This window comes from Meles meles, chromosome 13 (assembly GCF_922984935.1).
Source record: "Meles meles chromosome 13, mMelMel3.1 paternal haplotype, whole genome shotgun sequence".
Taxonomy (NCBI): Eukaryota; Metazoa; Chordata; class Mammalia; order Carnivora; family Mustelidae; genus Meles; species Meles meles.
The window spans coordinates 62,442,571-62,460,475 of NC_060078.1; the positions used below are offsets into that span (position 1 = coordinate 62,442,571).

The following is a 17,905-nucleotide window of genomic DNA, read 5'->3' on the forward strand; positions in this document are numbered from 1 at the left end:
TACAGTTACATGTCTGCTCATGCACACAGCACCCACGGCCATCCTCCTGCCTCCCCACCCCGGTTTCCTACCCGCCAGGCAGAGGAGGGTGACAAAGCTTGACTGTTAAGACCATCACAGGAAGCCCACAAAGCCCAGTGGCTGCCTGTAATATTCCAGACTGAGCCAGGCCCAGCTAGACAGGCGAGGGCTCCTCATTTGTCCCTCTGCTCTGACCGACACACTGGCCCCAAGAGCTCGGACAGGGGTTCTCCAGAAGAGTGAGGACATGAGAGAGGACAGCCCCCCAGAGACCCAGGCCACTGCAGGGGAAACTGGGTACCATCTAAACTCAGACCAACTTACCTGCAGGTCAAAGAACTTGCTGTACCTCCGGTAGATGGTCTGGGACGTGGAGTCGGACCAGGTCACATTGATGATATATACCTGTGGAAAAAAGGTAAGATCAAGTGAGTGGATGGTGAAGGCCAGGCTTCAAGCTGTACCAGGCACCACATACCATGACTGGGGTTACCCTGTGGCCATGACCATTGCTACCTCCATTCCCCAGAACCCAACACAGTGTTAGGTATCTCACAGATGTACACACATTTATTTAAACACACACACAAACATCTAGAAGGATATTCAATAAACCACTAAGGATGATTATCTTGGATTAGGATTACAAGTGGTTTTCATTTCCTTCTTTTCTTTATATGGTTTTTTATACAATGAACATACACTGGGGTTGTCAAAAATTCCCACTGGTTCTCCAACTCTTAAGTGAATGAGATTCTAGAAGACGTCTTCCCAAATTGCAGTGCTGGGGCCCCACACTCTGAATTTCTGCATAAGTAGATCCAGGGTTTCAGGGCTCAAGTATCTACATCTTATTTTGTTTTTTAAAGGCTTTATTTTTTTTAAGATTTTATTTATTTATTTGAGAGAGAGAACACGAGCAGGGGAGAGGGGCAGAGGAACAAGCAGACTTCTTGCTGAGCAGGGAACCCAACGCAGGGCCCAATCCCAGGACCCCGAGATCATGACCTGAACCCAAGGCAGATGCTTAACTGAATGGGCCACCCAGGTGCCCCTTAAAGGCTTTATTTTTATACAGCGGTTTTAGGTTCACAGCAAAATTGAGCAGAAATTACAGAGCGTTCCCGTACAACCCCGGCCCTCTCCCACCACTTGGGTGGTGCATTGTTAAAACTGGGCATTTATCCTTTTTAACAAACCACTTCTGCAGTAGTTGATCCTCAAACCCACTCTGAAAAGCACATCCAGTGACCATAAGCATTTCAGAGATGCGCAATTTCATCCCAGTATCCCTACGTCTCAGCTCATGGCTGGGCACGGGACAGAGTGCGCGTTCAGAAAACATTTTGCTGCACTGGACAATCGAACGGACACCCTGGACGAGAGGCACATTTGCAGGACAGATGTTAGCGCATGTCAGATTTGTCAACTTGTCTGAAATGAAGGCATTTCCAAGACCCTATTCCCAGTGTCACCCCACTTCCTGGGGCTCAGGCTTTCCACGGCTGCTGCCTCAAGCCAATCTGGGAGGCTCCCTGGCCCAGGAGGTGGGCAGGCCTGCTGGCTGAAGAAGGAGAAAGTCCCTGGCCACACAACCTCTCCAGGGTTAAGGGACAACACTGAGACACCGTGGGACCCCTGCCTTGTTTCCTTCCTCCCAAAAGACTGAGCGGCTGTGTCCACAGCTCTGGTTCCCTCACAAGGGTGCCCATCAGCATCTCCTGGCAGGCTTCACAAAAACGCAGATTCTAGGCCCCTGCCTAGGGATTCTGACTCAGTAGGTCTGGGGGGACTCCACCTGTGAGAAGAAAATGGCCAGCGAAGCCAGGACTCTCAGCCACCGTGAGAAGGAAGGAATGTGAGCAAACAGGAGGAACATTTAGATCCCTTGGCCTCAGGGTAGCTGAAGTCCCCAGGTGCCCAGAACAGGGCTGTCTTGGTCTGTCCCAGCTGCTGTAACAAACTACCATCAAGTCGGTAGCTCAAACGACTGACATTTACTTCTCACAGCTAGGGAGGCTGGAAGTCCATGATCAAGGTTTCCGGTGAGACCGACTTCCTGACTTCCAGTTGGTCTCCCTGTTCTGTGTCCTTACGTGGTGGAGAGAGGGCGCTCTAGTCTCTTCCTCGTCTTCTGAGGGCACCCAGGGAACCCCTGGGGCTCCATCCTCACGGCGTCATCTAAACCTGATCACCTCCCAAAGGCCCGGCCTCAAACATCACACTGGGGACTAGGGCGCCAACATACAGATTTGGGGGGACACAAATGCGCAGGCCACAGCAAGGGTTTTGCACACAGGGGTATGGGGCTTTATGTCTGGCTACGTGGTTAACCTCGGAGCAAACGAACTTTGAGTCCTCCACCCCTTCTCCCCGACCTGAGCCCCCTCACAGAGTCGCCTCACTCAGCGCAGTGTTCACTGTGAACCGAAATCGAGGAGAGGGTCATAAAGCAAAGCAAAGAGCAACAGTTGCCACCCGGACATGGAGTATTCATGACCTGTTTCACGTGACCCTGATAAAAAAGAACGTAAAGTAAGAAGCCATCACTATCTTCACAAGCCCAACATAAACCATTGACTATGATTATAATAGATAGGGGTGTGCTTTGCTTTAGATCATATATAAACGTCTATCTCATAGAATTAACGGTAGGAACCATTTAGGTAATGGCCACTTCAGTCCAGCACAGTGCAAAGCACTAGGAAGCGTTAGCTCATTCCATCGACGACGAAGCTACCATTGTTACCTCCATCCATTCTGTACAGGAGGTAGCTGAGGTTCAGAGAAGTTAAATAACTTGCCTGAGGTCACACAGCTAGTAAAATACAGAGCAAAGGACTTGAACCCAGGTCCAGCTGCATGCAATGGCCATGCTATGGACCATACTGGATATCTTTCTGCATGTAAATTTCAGACTGGATATTTAAAGCAAACTACTTAATCAGGACTGAAAGACATCTTTCTTAATAAATCTCTGGGTGGGGGCGCCTGGGTGGCTCAGTGGATTAAGCCGCTGCCTTCGGCTCGGGTCATGATCTCAGGGTCCTGGGATCGAGCCCCGCATCGGGCTCTCTGCTCCGCAGGGAGCCTGCTTCCTCCTCTCTCTCTGCCTGCCTCTCTGCCTACTTGTGATCTCTCTCTCTGTCAAATAAATAAATAAAATCTTTAAAAAAAAAAAAAAATCTCTGGGTGGCCTGAAGTCTGTGTGCCCCTTACATAGGAGATGGACCTAGAGGAACATGGCGGGGGGGGGGGGGGATCATGTCAATTTTGAGAGAAAGAAGAGGCAGAACTCAGGGCCCAGATGGAAGTCAGTGGTTAGGAATGCTATAAAACCAGAGAAACACAGAGGAAACCCTCACGCACAACTGGCTTCACTGACTGTGGCCAGATGCTCTGGGGTTTTCACTGGGGTTTATAACCCATCCCATCCCCTCTGCTGACTCTTGGCTCCTTGACCCCCAAATCCTACTGGCTCCATCTCACCTCCCACCACATCTCCCCTTCCCACAGGTCCCAGGCATGGAGCAGATGCTGTACGTGGCCAGGTGCTGCCTTCCTGACCTCTGCCTGGGCGGACACACTATAAGGAGGCCCCAGGCGGCAGTGCCCTCCCAGGAGAGAGCCAGTGGGCCATTAGACAGCAGCCTTTCTCCCCGGCCAACCAAGCGGGGCCTGGAGGAAGGGCTTAACTGGGGCTTAACATGACCCATGCTCCATCCTCTTCAGTAATTAGGGGCTTCCCTTCGCCTCCCAGGGAGAATTAATTATAGGCTCACAGCCTCCGGCAGCTGAGACGCCTCTCCATCTGCAGAGGAGGCAACTCAGAGCCAGGATGGTGATTTGCCAAGGAAGAGGCAGACACTCTGGAGTCAGTCACACCTGGGTTTCCCTCTCAGGACCGCCGCTATTGGCTGTGAGACGTCAGCCCAGCCTCTCGGACCCTCAGGCTCCTCCTCTATTCAGCAGGCACAAAGTTGGGGTCCCCACTATGCTGGTTACCATAGCAGGTGTGCTCACCCCATTAGTGCCAGAGCGGGGACAGGAGGCCAGACCTCCCAATTCCCAGGCTAGGACTAACCAGCACACAACCAGAGCACCACCCCCCACCCCCCCCCACCCCCGCAGAAGTCCTTTCCCTTCACAGAGAACCATCTCTGCCTGACCCTTGACCTGAACCCATCCCAAAGGCAAGCTTCTGGAGAAAAGCCAGAGGGCAAGGCAGTGGAAGTTGCCCTGTGAGCCCTGCGGGCCACAGCCACCAGGCTGCAACCCGGCCATGCTTCCCCTCAAAACACGTTTCTTTCCTTTTTGGGCAAAGTCTTGCTCTCTGCTTCCCATGCTCTGAGTGAGCATGAGGGGACGCGGGTGCAGCGGTGTGGAAATAAATCCTCACCCACGTTCCCCCAAACCTTTAGGATTTACCAAAGACCCCACCAGCCTCCCTCGTGGACTAATGGTCTAAATCCTGAGTTGAGGAAATGATCAGAGACCTCCCTGGAAACAGAAGCCCAGAGGTCTGGGCACAGACCCCTTTCTTTCATCTAGGCAGCCTCTTGCAAGGGCTCATTTGCTTTCCTCCAAACCTTAAACCTCCTAATTTACCGTTCCAGGTGAGCAAGGCAAATGCAAAATCCCGGCCCAACCCACACAAACCCCAACGCACATTAGATTCTCAAGCCTCTCGGAGCGGCCCTGCTGGCATGGGAAACCCTAGCGATAAACCCCTGAGAAAGAGCAGGTGGAGGGGAAGGGGGACAGGGCAGAGGTCATCCGAGACAGCCAGCTCTGTTTACCAGGCCTGCGTCAGGGACCCAGATAAATTCTCCTCTGGCTGCAGGAGCGGCCCAGATAACGTTACCCCGCAGCTGGTTCTCAAGAAAGGTTTGCAACTGAACATCCTGCTTCCACACACCCTACTTGGGGTTATGTTTCCCCGGGTGGAGTTTCCCTTACTCTGGATTTTAAAAGCCCATGGATTCTATTTCCCCCGTTTCTAGCCATTTCGGGCAGATGGCAGGCATCTAGGGGGCTCGCTGATGACCAGCAACTGTGTCCAGTTCCTGTCGGAGAGGCGGCTTCAGAGTCTCACATCCACCTGCCCCGCTTACCCTCTCCAGAGGAGGGTCCCCACCACAGACACAGCCGGGGAGACTCTCAGCAGACCCCCACCACAACGCCTTGGTCCGGCCAGCCCACCCACTCTGGGTCACTTTCCATCCGCTCAGCTCAACAGGCCCAAGAAATGTCTGAGGCTTCCAATCCTTCCAACAAGTAAACAACAAACAACAACTCCAAAGGAGTAAACAACTCCTTTCAACAGGTAAACAGCCATGATGCCAATCAGACCCATGGCTTATCTCCAGAGCACTGAGAATGAAGCCCAGCCCAGTTCCTACGGAGGGACGTTCACCATTGGACCTGGGCTGCAACGAAAGAATAACCCAAAGATATGGCCCAACCATTCTCAGAAGTAAGTAGAAAAGGCCAATATAGACCTATTGCTCCCTGTGCTGACAAAAGGAGTTAGGAACTGTGGAAGAAACCATGTATCTTCGTGGCACCGTGGCTCCATTTACTAAGGAAGGTCTTATTTTCTCTGGACCCCTGCCAGCTGCCCCTGGCCCCAAGCCAAATGGAAACTCAATGACAATCTTTCTTCACCTGCTCACACCATAGTCCATCAGGTGGCTAGGACTAGGGCCGCTGCATACAGTTGGATGTTGTTCACTGCCCAAAGACTGCCTAGCCAAGGGGGAAGTAGGGGCTGAAATCTCACCTATACCCTGCACCTCAAACTGTGCACTTTGGCTGGAAGCAGGAAGCACAGAGAAAAGGGGGTGCCTTATTCTATGCATATACAGTGCTTCTGGTCAGGACACAGCACCCTGTTGCCCTGGGGGGGGGCTGTCACTGATTTTGGGGGCCCTTGAGGTCACAATACGTCCTCAGGACCCAGCTCTTCAACTCTCCCAAATCCTCTAGATGGAGGGATGCTTAACATTTGGAACCGAAGAAGTCTGAATAAACAGAGCCGATAAAGGGGAGTTTACATCTGGAGATATGATCATTGCTCTGGCTTCCGACGGGAGCAGTTCATCATACCAAGTTCTCCAAGAAGATGATGCCAGCCCATCTAAGGTATCAGTCAGCTCTAACCTTCTACTCAAAGGGTCTCACGTACTATGTCCTACCCCAGGGAGGGGAGGCATGGAACATAAGTTCCAAATCAGGCCAGATTGATCCTTGAGGTCCAAACTACCTGGCAAGGCAGAGGACCCCAGGGCTGCTGCCCCCAGTGCAAGTGGCTACACCAAAGGCTGGGCCAATGCCCGCTTTCCTCCCAGTTAGGCCCATTGAGTCCCACAGTAGGCAGTGAAGGCCATGGGGTCAAAGACTCTTCTTGACCGCACCCAGATAGAAAGCCCCAGAAGCCAACATCTGACCTGACCTGATCCACTAGCCGAGCATCTAGTCATCTCTTGCAGTGCTCCAAGTTTGATTTCCACAGTCAGTTGTTGTATCTGCCTTTATTTGCTTATTATTGGCTCAGAACAACCCAGCACCGGACACATTGTTATGTCCCTGTGGATTTAACATGGCTGAGTATGTACCCACCCCGCCAAGAGCAAGGGCAGCAAACATCTTCTCCAGCTGCTCTGGTGTTCCCCAGACCCGCCAGTCCACAGGGCACACTGAACTGATGACTGACTGGTGGGTCTACCGGGTGAAAATCCATTTGGTTTAAAGCACCAATGAGGTCAAAAGCAGCAACACTTGGGGACTATCCCACTCACCTCCAAAAGCAAATCCCCAGTGGCCAAGGGTAGACTACAAATACATCTGGTTCAGTGCAAGGGTCTTGGCCAACCTAAAACCTGGTCGGCAAGATCAAGTTTAATAGTGTGTGGCTACTTGGCTAAAGTTTCTGCTCACTCCCAGGGTATGTCCCTATTAAAATTCCAAACCCTCCTCTAGGGTGGGTACTTGTTCTAGGGGTGGGGAAGGATGGTGCCGCTGCAGATTTGGGGAACAAGCACCACCTTGTAGCTTGGACTGGAGGGTGCCCCCCACCCCAGCGCACACACACATAGGTTGACCACAGGGTTAATGACCAGTTGGTGGAACCTTTCCCGTACCCACACCCCCCTACTCCAGGCTCGCTCTGGACCTCACGTTTTTGCACCAGTCACAGTAATCGCAGCTGACGCAACCCCAGGAAGGCTCTGGGAGGGAAGGGGCGTATGCTGGCAGAATGTTCCTCCCGGAATTACCTGTCCACCAGTCACCAAAACATAGCCCCCGCCGCAGCTGGCCTGCACCAAATGGCCCTCACCTGGGACAAAGGGCTTTTTGGAGGGGTTTGGAGAGAGGAGAGCGGGCTCCTGTACCTTATCAAACACCTTCGAGAGTGTTTAGTGGGTGCCCATCTCACTCAGTGTGAGTGCCTGCTGTTGTCTGCAGGGATCACGGCCTTGATTCCTTATTTAACTTGAAGGGTAGTGGGTAGGCAAGAGGGTCAGGAAAAAGCCTCAGCTGTTACCTGACTTCCAGGTGGTTGTGAGGATTTAGGAGCTAACCCTGTATCTCCCATTAGCACAGAAGCTCCCCCAAGGCAACGCTCCGAATGACAATATGCCTAAGAGGTGCTCACTTAGGGACGCCTGGGTGGCTCAGTTGGTTGGACGACTGCCTTTGGCTCAGGTCAAGATCCCGGAGTTCCGGGATTGAGTCCCGTGTCAGGCTCCCAGTTCCACGGGGAGTCTGCTTCTCCCTCTGACCTTCTCCTCGCTCATGCTCTCTCTCAAATAAATAAAATCTTAAAGAAAAAAGAGGTGCTCACTTAATGTCCCTTAAGTAAGGGAAGGAAGAAAACAGCCGACAAACGTTGAGCAAGTGCTTACCTAGTACCTGGTTTTGTGCCAAGCTAAAGACAAGGCAACGTCCTCCGACCTCCAGGCTCTTCCAGCTCAGCCTGACAAATCAAGTAGGGAAACAGTGCAAGAAGGAGTCACAGGGTGCCAACACGTGGGGCTCAGAAAGGACCAAAAGCAGTGCTGGCACCATGGAGGGGGAAGACAGCCTTGAAGGCATTTGATGTGTTTAAATATTGGCGCTAACATTTCTGTGCTATGTGGGCTGGGGCAAGTGTCTTGAATTCTCTGAGTCAGGGTTTCCCCAGCTGCAGCGTGTGGTTTCTAATGGGAGTCTCTCATTAAATGTGTGGACACAGGACACATGGCAAGCACCCAACGAACATTCCCAGGAAGAGAGAAGGTGCAAACCAACTTCTTTCCCTTTGCGTGAGACATGGAGCATGACGCCAGGAAGTGGAACAGGAGGGGAGTGGGGAGTGGCAAACAGGGATACAGATGGATGAGGATGAACACACGTGTGCACACACACATGCCCACACGCCCATGCGCGAGGGCACACTGGCAACGGAACCAGAGCTGGCCTGGGAGAGCAGAAGGGCAAACACTGACTGCTGGCTGGAGCTAGGAAAACAATGGCCGCGCCGCCCTCAGAAGCAACCCCCCCTCCCCCCTGAAAGGATGGGCGAGCTGTGGCAGGCCCCTCTGGGTCAGAGGCTTTTTTTTTCTTCTTTATTTCACGTTTCCTGGAGGGGAAATGAGTATCTAAAGTTGGAACTCCCAGGATTTACAAACTCTCCATGGACCTTAAAAGAAGGTTCCGCTGTCAAAGCTCTGTGTGTATGACCACCAGAACTAGGAGACGAACAGTAAGAGACCGTTCTTAGAAACTTTTTCTCATATGCACCAATTATTGGTTTCATCAGGAAGAACTCGAATAGCCATGCCCACCTCATGGGCCACTTACTGCATTCCAGGCATTGCTAAACACTTTATTCGGATCATCTCAGTTAATCCTTGCTACCACCTCTGATCCACAAACGAAGACACCTAGAGAGGTAACTGGTCTACCTAGTCATACTGGCGGCATGTCACGGAGCGCTGCTTCAAACATGGCACTGACTTCATAGCCAGACCACCTCAGCCTCTTCAATAATTACACCAGATGGCCCGGAACAAGGCAAACTCCCTGCCCCAAGCCTCTGCCCCCTGCTTCTATCTGTGGCTCTGTTAGGGGTGGCTTCGCCTGTGGGTGTGCTATCCGGCAGTCCTGAAGTCACCCATGAGGCAAGCGGGTGAGGAGGTCTGCAGGGGACCAGCACTCTATTTTACATGATCTGAGTGTAAGGACCTATTTAGAAACTGTCCCTGCTCCCCTTCCCGCAGGGGATTCACTTAAAAACAAGTCCCGGAAACCAGCTCCAGGTAACAAAGTCCAGATACAAGTGTGGGTCAGGCCAGATGGAGACATCCGATCAGTGGGGGGTTGCATACAGTCTCCCTAACTACCAAGGTGTAGGGACCCCCGCCCTTTGGGAGCCTTTTTGGCGCCAATCCTAATCAAGGTGTAATAGGCTGGTTCTAATGTCTACTAGGGAAAATTGTAATTCAATTGGTCACCTAGCATCACTGTGGAGTTTCCTGTGTGTGTTACAATTTCACTGGCCACCTGTGCGTGGCCAGGCCCGACCGCAAGGCCTTTGCCCTTAAAAGCTAGTCTGTGAAACAGAGAAGGGTCACCCTCTCTTGTAAGAGGTGCGGCCCCAAACGTTCGGTTAGACTCTTGATGCTTGGCGCGAAATAAAGCTTTGCTTGACCTTCGCTTTATATCAGCATCGCTCCTTTAATCACGGACCCATTATTGGGGCATAACACTGAGTTCATCACATCAGATCCATGAAAAGTTGTTACTCACTCTGAGCCGCGCTCGCCAGCCATAAAATAGGGATGCTAATAGTTGCTTCACTGTGAGGATTAATGAGAACACAAAAACCACCTCCAGTGCCCCGGACACCGCAGCTGCTCAATAAATGTGACCTCCCTCTCCCATCTTCCCTCCTTCAGCCTGCCTGGGATGGTCTTTTGCACTTGGAATTTGAGCCTCCTCCCTAGAAGTTTCTGGAGACACCAATTAGCACTGGGTCTTGAAAGGAACCCACTTTGGGTTTCTAGAGCTCTGGACGTGGTTCCCACTCCACGCTTTCCAGAGTTCCTCAGGGCGTCCTGTTGAACCTTTGTACCTTTATCCCTCCAACTATGCCACCACCCTGGTCCCAAGCCAGCTTATCAGAGCAGACAGGTCTGACCACCTTGCACCAGCAGGTGCTCCAAGGGAGAGGCAGCAAATGGGCAGCAGACATCTTGGCTAATGCCCAGGACCCCGGGGTGTGTGGCAGTGTGCCCAGACTAGGGGAAGGAGGCTCACCCTATTATGAAAATCGAGAAAACCTCTAGATGCACCCTGACATTCAGAAGCTAGAGTCCTGGAAACCTTAAACAAACATATCCTCTACTGAACTATAAAGAGGGTCATGCTCCTGAGCTTCTGCCGGGCTTGGACACAGCCCAGTGGGTCGAGGAAAGGGTTAGAAATGAGGATTCTCACTCCACACACTCTCAAATCAATGACTGACCTGGGCCCACTGACCAGGACACACACATCCTGTGAACGTGCCCCACTCCCTCATCACACCCGAGAGAGCAAGGCAAAGGTTAACACACACAGCTTGGCTTCCTCTTCCTGGGAAACAGAGCAGCCGGGCAAGGCCAGAGGCCAGCGGTCCCCTCCACACACAGCACGCAGGGGAAATGACCCCAGTGTTTCCTCCCCGCCATCTGACACTCTCACACCTTCCTCTCTACTGTGCTCAGCAAAGCTCGATTTTGACAAGGGGCAAATGGCTGTCATCAGGAATTTTGTTGCAAGGGACAGACTGGACAACCGCTTTGGAAAGCATTTTGGCAATCTCTATCCCAAACTTACATTGCCTTTGACTCAGCGATTTCACCTCTGAAAATTTATCCACACAAGTGTGTGTAGGTATGCATATATGTGTACATGTTATATTTATAAAGATGCTTATGGCAGCCCTGTTTGTAAAAATAAGGAAAAAGTAAGGAATACTGAATGGTGATTTTAAAAATGCTCAAATGAATTATGATTCATACACTTGTTAAAGAGAATGGGGCTCTTTCTGCATCATTTTGGCAAAATGACCACACTACACTGAGAAAAGAAAAAAAATCACAAAAGAGTACGTATACAGTATGATTAGATGTTTTTGGGGAGATGTGTGTGTGTGGGGGTTTGTGTATGTGAACGTGCGTGCACATTTGAAAAGTCTGGAGAAAAATGCAAATTGATAAGTGGTTATTTGGGTTAAGAGAAGGAGAAACAGAATAATTTCACTTTATACTTTATACATTTCTATTTTATTTCTTTTGAACATGTATGGCTTTCATAATTTAAAGCAAAATTTCCATCTTATAAAATAACTGTGTCCTCTTAGCTACTGTCAGCTCCTAAATATTTATTCTGCTAAAATCCAACGTTTGCTCATTCTTGGGGAGTTTTAGGGGAATTCAAGTTCAATGCTGAGCCCTTGAAACCAAGGTCTGCAACCCTGAGTACGCATACAATCACCTGGAGGGCTTTAAAAACTCCGCCTCCCCAGGCCTCACCCTCAACCCCTCCCCCACATACCATTTTTTTTTTTTTTTTTTTAAAGATTTTTATTTATTTATTTGACAGAGAGAGATCACAAGTAGGCAGAGAGAGAGAGGAGGGAAGCAGGCTCCCCGCTGAGGAGAGAGCCCGACATGGGGCTCGATCCCGAGACCCCGGGATCATGACCCGAGTCGAAAGCAGAGGCTTTAACTCACTGAGCCACCCAGGCGCCCCCCCCACATACCATTTAAATCAGAATCTTGAAAGATGGGGTGGTCAAGGGTAGTTGGCAGAGCTCCCCAGGTGACTGTACTGGTTGTTACAGGTTGGGAACCACTACGGTGAAACCATACTAAAAACAGCACTGAACTAGCTGGGAAAAATACATATTAAACAGAAAGCAGTATGATAGTATAACTGTACTATTAACAATCAGCTCTGCCTTCAAGAGGGCTAGCAAGAGAGCTTGTACTTGGTGATTTTTCTGAAAGTTTTGCCTCCAGTTTTGGAATTCACCAGCTCGAATGGGGAAAAGAAAACAAGGGGCTCATTTGGTCGAAAATATGGCTGTGTCTCGCTTTCTGTGGCAGCCTGTGACCATCCTCACCTCCCCGGAACCTACATCAGTGACTGAGGGGTCAGAGTTCAGCCCTTTTTGGCTCCAGGAGGAACAGCTGAAAGAATTAGAGGTGCTGAGCCCAGAGAAGGCATTTAAGAGACACATGACAGCTGGTTTCATATATTTAAAGGGCTACAAATATGGGAGGTTCAACTGCAGTTGTACCCAAAGGACGGTGGTGGATAATGAGGGAAAATTATAGGAAAGTGGGTCTTTGCCTAATGTCAGGAGGAACCTTCCAGCCAGAGGGGCCGAAGGATGGTAGGGGCAGGAGATGAGTGACCTCCTGTCTGGGATGTTGCTGGAAAATCCCTTCCCACCCAGCCGTCCAACTTCCAGCCCTCTGAGGCCAGAAAAAAAGTTTTCACAAAATCCACCGGGAATGCAGCCCCTTGAACAAACAGTTTTCCGCTCTCCACAAATATAGCCTGAGCACCAGCTGAGAGCCAGGCTCTGAACCAGGTGCTGGACAGATGGGCAGTGAGCCAGACAGCCTGTCCTCATGGAGTTTGCACAGGAACGTCAGGCGCACATACAATTGTTTCTGAAGGTCCGATAAAACCGAGTGCAGTGACAGAAACTGGCGGCAGGGGAAGTGGCTACATTAGACACATGGTCAGGGAAGGCCTCTCTCGGGAGTGGATATTTGAGTTGAGACCTAAATGCAGAGAGCACAGCACGGCTTCCCCCCCCCCCCCCCGCATTGGGGAGGTGGGTGGGTGGGACCTCAGTTTGACTCAATCCAAAACTGGAAGGGAACCCACCCTCACATCATCTACAAAAGTTAACTCAAAATGAATCAAATACCTCTGTGTGAGTGATACAACTGTAAAAGTCTTAGAAGAAAAGTGAGGTGCAAATCTTCATGACCTTGGACTAGTCAATGGTTTCTAACATATGACACCAAAAACAGCAATCAAATAAATTGGACTTCATCAAGATCGAAAACTTTTGTGCTTCAAAGGACACCAGCAAGAAAGTGAAAAAGCAATCTAGAGAACAGGATTAAATATTTGCAAATCATGTATCTGATAAGGGACTTGTATCTAGAATAAAGAACTCTTACAACGCAATAGTTAGATAAATAACCCAACCTAAAAATGGCCAAAGGATCTGAATGGACTTTTCTCCAAAGAAGATACATGAAGGGCCAATAAGCACAAGGAGAAGCTCAACATCATTGGCCACCAGGACAACGCAAATCAAAACCACAGTGAAATACCAAATCATGTCTACTTAGGATGGCTATAGTCAAACAGAGAATAGTAAGTGTTGGCAAGGATGTAGAGAAATTCTAAAACAGCACACAGAATCACCATATGACCCAGCGATTCTATTCTAAGGTATCTGCCCAGGGGAAATGAAAACTCACATCCACATGAAAACTTGTATGCAAATGTTCACAGGGGCCCGGCACTGTAAAATATGTATGATAACCAAAAAGTGAAAACCTAATGTCCACCAACTGATGAATAGATAAATAAAATGATGTGTCACAGGGGGCCTGGGTAGCTCAGTCGGCTGAGCGTCCGACTCTTGATTTCAGCTCAGGTCATGATCTCGGGGTTGTGAGATCGAGCCCCACATCAGGCTCTGTGCTCCGTGGGAAGTCTGCTTGAGATTCTCTCTCTACCCCTCCTGCTGCTCACTTTCTCTCTCTCTATGATAAATAAATAATTTTTTTAAATGATGTGTCCAGCCATACAATGGAACATTATTCAGTTATAAAAAGGAATGAGGTACTGATACATGCTACAGCAGTGAAAGAAGCAGACGCCAACGGCCACATTTCATAAGATCCCATTTATGTGAGATGCCCAGAATAGGCAAATCTGGAGAGATAGTAATAGATGAGTGGTTGCCTAAGGCTGTGGGTGGTGGGATTAGAGGAAACAGGAAGTGATTGCTCATGGGGTTACCCCAAAAAGGGCTGATGAAATGTTCTAAAATTGACAGTGGTGATGACCGCACATTAACCTGTGAATATATTAAAAACCACTGAACTGTATGCTTTGAAGTGGTAAATTGTACGGTAGGTGAATTATATCTCAATAAAGCTGTTTTTAAAAATACTGGAAAAGGAAAAGATGTCACTCTCAGTTAAGGGGTTCTTGCCAGACAGGCTCCATTTCTCCATCCTTGCAGTGGGTCTAATTCCTTCAAGGCCCAATCAGGACCCACTGCCTCCTAGAAACCTCCCAGGACTGCCTCAGCCCCCATGCTCCCTCTACCCCTTCATCTGGCCCACAGCCAGCTTGTGTAGGTAAGGGTCAGGTCCCATTCATCAGTCTCAGAGAAGACCAGTCCTGGGGCTCTGACCCCCATGTTGCAGATTACCAACACTGGCACGTAGTAGGTGTGCCCGGCTTAGAAAGCACCTGGCTTCCCAGGCCCAGTAAGAAGACACCAGGTCCTTTTTCACAGATGAGTGGAAAAAACTGATGCCAGAAACATCCCGCTCTCTTTGCCTGGAGAGTTCGCTGGCCCCAGCAGAGCCTGGCGTGCAGTGAAACTTTCCCAATCAAGCAGCAAAACCGGGAACACCGTCAGCTCCTGTTTGGCTTCTAGGATAGAGAAACTGCATTTCAAATCTGCTAACCCTGCTCTGATGCTGGAAGCGTCCACAGGAGAGTAATTGATGGACGAGGTGAAGTCTGCTCGCCTCCTTTAGAAGCATATTTCTCTGTCTGTTCACGATCCTGACTGACCCTGGAGTCTGGCCCAGCCTCCTTTCATCTGGTCCCACCCAGCCCTTGCCCCCCATTCCAGGCCTATTAGCCTCTCAGCCCAGGGTCTTTTCCCTCTCTCCCCAAACCCTTAGGGGCACATACAGCTCCAGCACCCCTTCAGCACCAAAGCCCCAGGTTGCCAATTTCACGTGAATCCATTCCTCCAACCCATTCCCAGAACTGTCCTCAACTGAGTCATAAACCCCTTGTAAGCAAGTATTTTATCTCGACTTCCCTCATTTTCCCTACAATATCTAAGGATACTGGGCACCTGGTAGATCGTCAATAAAGACTTGGCACTGTCGTCTGATAAAATTCAGCTCCATTCAGTAAAGAAGGACTGAGAGCTTACGCTGTCGCTGGGCTCTGCAGGGGACCCTGGTGACCCCAAGTCAAATAAAAGATAGTCCTGACTCCAGGGGAGCTCCCAAACTGGTGAGAAAGAACAGCACTGCATAATTTGCTGTGGAAGCTAGATTGAGAGATGCGCGTGATCGTGGGGGAACCCAGAGGAGGGGCACCAAGCTGGGCCAGCTTCCTGGAGGAGGTGGTGCTGGAGGTGAGGGGAAGGGTAAAAGATAAAGAAAAGGAAGGTAAGCCAGGTGACGGTGAGGGTGGCAGAGGCAGGGGACCGGGGTCGGAGGGCGGGGGGCACACGATACCCTGAGCTGGGTGGAGAGCCAGGAGTAAGAGGGGGGTGGCTGGCGCCTGACGCCCAAGGCAGTGAGCACCAGCAGGTGAACTGAGAGTCCTTGGCTCTGGGGCTTGAAGGAATGATGCAGGCAGGAGAGAGAAGGAAGGGAGGAAGGCGGAGAAGCAGAGGTCAGGGCTGGAGTGTTTCTCAAGTAGGCACCCTGGAGTGGTGGGGTTGGAGAGGGAGGGAAGAAGGGACATGGGGGAGATCTAAGGTCCAAAGGAGGGAGAGATGAGGATGAAGCAGCCTGGAAGGAATGGAGGGGGGAGGGGGGAAGAGAGACATGAAGGTTAGGTCAGGCTGGTCATGAGAGAAGGAGGGTATGGAAATGCATGGGGTCTGGTAAGGGGCTGGGAGTACACTTGGAGACTGGGAAATCTCCAGACATCTCTGGGCGACCCTGGGTGGACCCAGTCAGGATGCAGGAGAACGACTAGAACGGATCTCAGGGATGGGACTGGGGGGAACATAGTTTCTGGCAGTGCATGGGGTGCTTGGCGGCTCACTGGCAGATGGCTGACACCTAGGGCCATTCTGTGCAGATGAGGTGTAAGCCACCATCCAAAAGTAAGCCACTTTTGGAAAAGGAGAGGGACCAAGCACTATAAGTCCAGGGCTTTGTTTTATGCTCCATTCACTCCCCGGGTCCAGCTCTGAGAGCAAACCTTATAAACCTCCTCTGCCTCCCCCAGCCTTGGCTCAGAATCCAGAGCCATTTGAAATGAGGGAAGGGAGTACCGGGTCACGTCTTCTGGGACCCCACCCCGCTTCTCCCTGCCCTTCCCTGCTGCGAGGCTGGAGGAGACCCCCTTCTCTGCCACAGCCAACTCCAGAACGTCATTTGCTCTGGGGTCCCCTCAGGGAGGAGGAGGGACGTGCCAAGCCGGCTGGAGAAGAGCCACGCTCAGCGCCCGGGGAAGCCTGCCAGAGGCTGCATCTGGCCGGCTTCCCGCACTGATTCCCCATCTGGCCCAGGCTCGGAGGTGAGACAAGAAACACACAGCCGGCCTCCTCCCCCAGGGCCCCCCAAAGTCACGTCCTCCAGGCATTCCCTGAGGGGGGGGTGGCCCCCTCCCTCTGACCTCAGCCTGTTTCACTTGGCCAGAGCCCCCCTCTAGGGAGCAGGCCCCCTCCCCACATCTTCGCTCAAACCCAGGCCCATGCAGGGAAAGGCGTGAGCTGTAGATTCCAGCCCTCCCAGGCCGCACACCAGAGCCCCACATCAGGGCCCGCCCCTCTTAGCCCCGTCTTCCGAGATGCCAGCTGGGCTGCAGAGGGGGCTGGGGGTTGGGGTGCTCCTCCAGACACGGCAGCCTTCATCTTCCCCGCCCTATGTGTGGACTCGCCCTCCAGCGTCAACCAAGGAATCGGGTTTGGGGAGAAGAGGCTCGGAAGCCCCACGTGTGGTGTCCAACAGCTGCCGGGATGAAATGCGAGCTTTGCCTCTTACCTGATCTACGATTTTGCACGACTTATCTAATTTCTCGGAGTCTCCACTTCCTTGCTCATAAACTGAGGAAACTGCTTTGGCCAGTCTGAGTGAAGACTAAAGGGGAAATGCATGCAAAGGGCTTAGCCCATGCCTGGCCTGCAGCAAACACCCAATGAATGCATGGCAGTTCACCCCTTTTGTTCCTGGCTTCCTCCGGGCGGGGGGCGGTGCCCAAGCAGAGAGCCCCATCTTCACTACGACCGTGGGCCGGCTCCGAGGGCAAGTGGTGAATCTACGATTATTTTATTCTTGATTTCATCCTTCTTTTTTATGTTTACACCTATTTATTCTGGGAAAGAGACAACCAAACTCTTCTGTTTATTGTATCTACTATACGCAAAAGCAACTTTGGTGAATTTATTTCGAATATACTTTCTAATGGGGTGCTTCTCAGGCTGATGTGACCCCCAGTGGCCCAAGCCCCCCACAGAAATTCCGGGGCTCTCATACATCCGTATGCACACACGGGTTCTTCCTCCGCGTCCTGCATGCACCCTGCTCCCCTAAATACAGAGGCAGCAGGTCCAGCAGTAAACCCCCAGCTTAGTCGTACGATCACGTGCTCTCTGCCCGGATGCACCCCCCCAGCATCAGGGTGGAGGGGAGAGCCGCACTGTTACACCTGTTAACAGCGAGAACCCCAAGAAGCTCAGAGTGAACCCAGGACAGCTCGGTGGGGGTCAAAGAGGCTCCCTTCCAACTCACAACCCCAGAGGAAAGGGATCTAAATGCCTCCAAGCCCCCTTTGAGACCATTCCACCATCCCCGGAAACAACCCTCTAAATCCAGAATAATGAGTTAAGCCA

General features: G+C 51.2%; 1 protein-coding gene across 3 annotated transcripts in view; it reads right to left on the reverse strand.

Moving 5' to 3' along the window:
- The window catches only part of SH3PXD2A (SH3 and PX domains 2A), a 234,804-nt gene that overhangs the window by 182,016 nt on the left and 34,883 nt on the right, over nucleotides 1–17,905 (reverse strand). For all 3 annotated transcript variants that reach the window (XM_046027609.1, XM_046027608.1, XM_046027607.1), the window contains exon 2: nucleotides 346–426. In XM_046027609.1, the coding sequence (XP_045883565.1) occupies nucleotides 346–426 (81 nt within the window). The remainder of the gene's footprint in view (nucleotides 1–345; nucleotides 427–17,905) is intronic.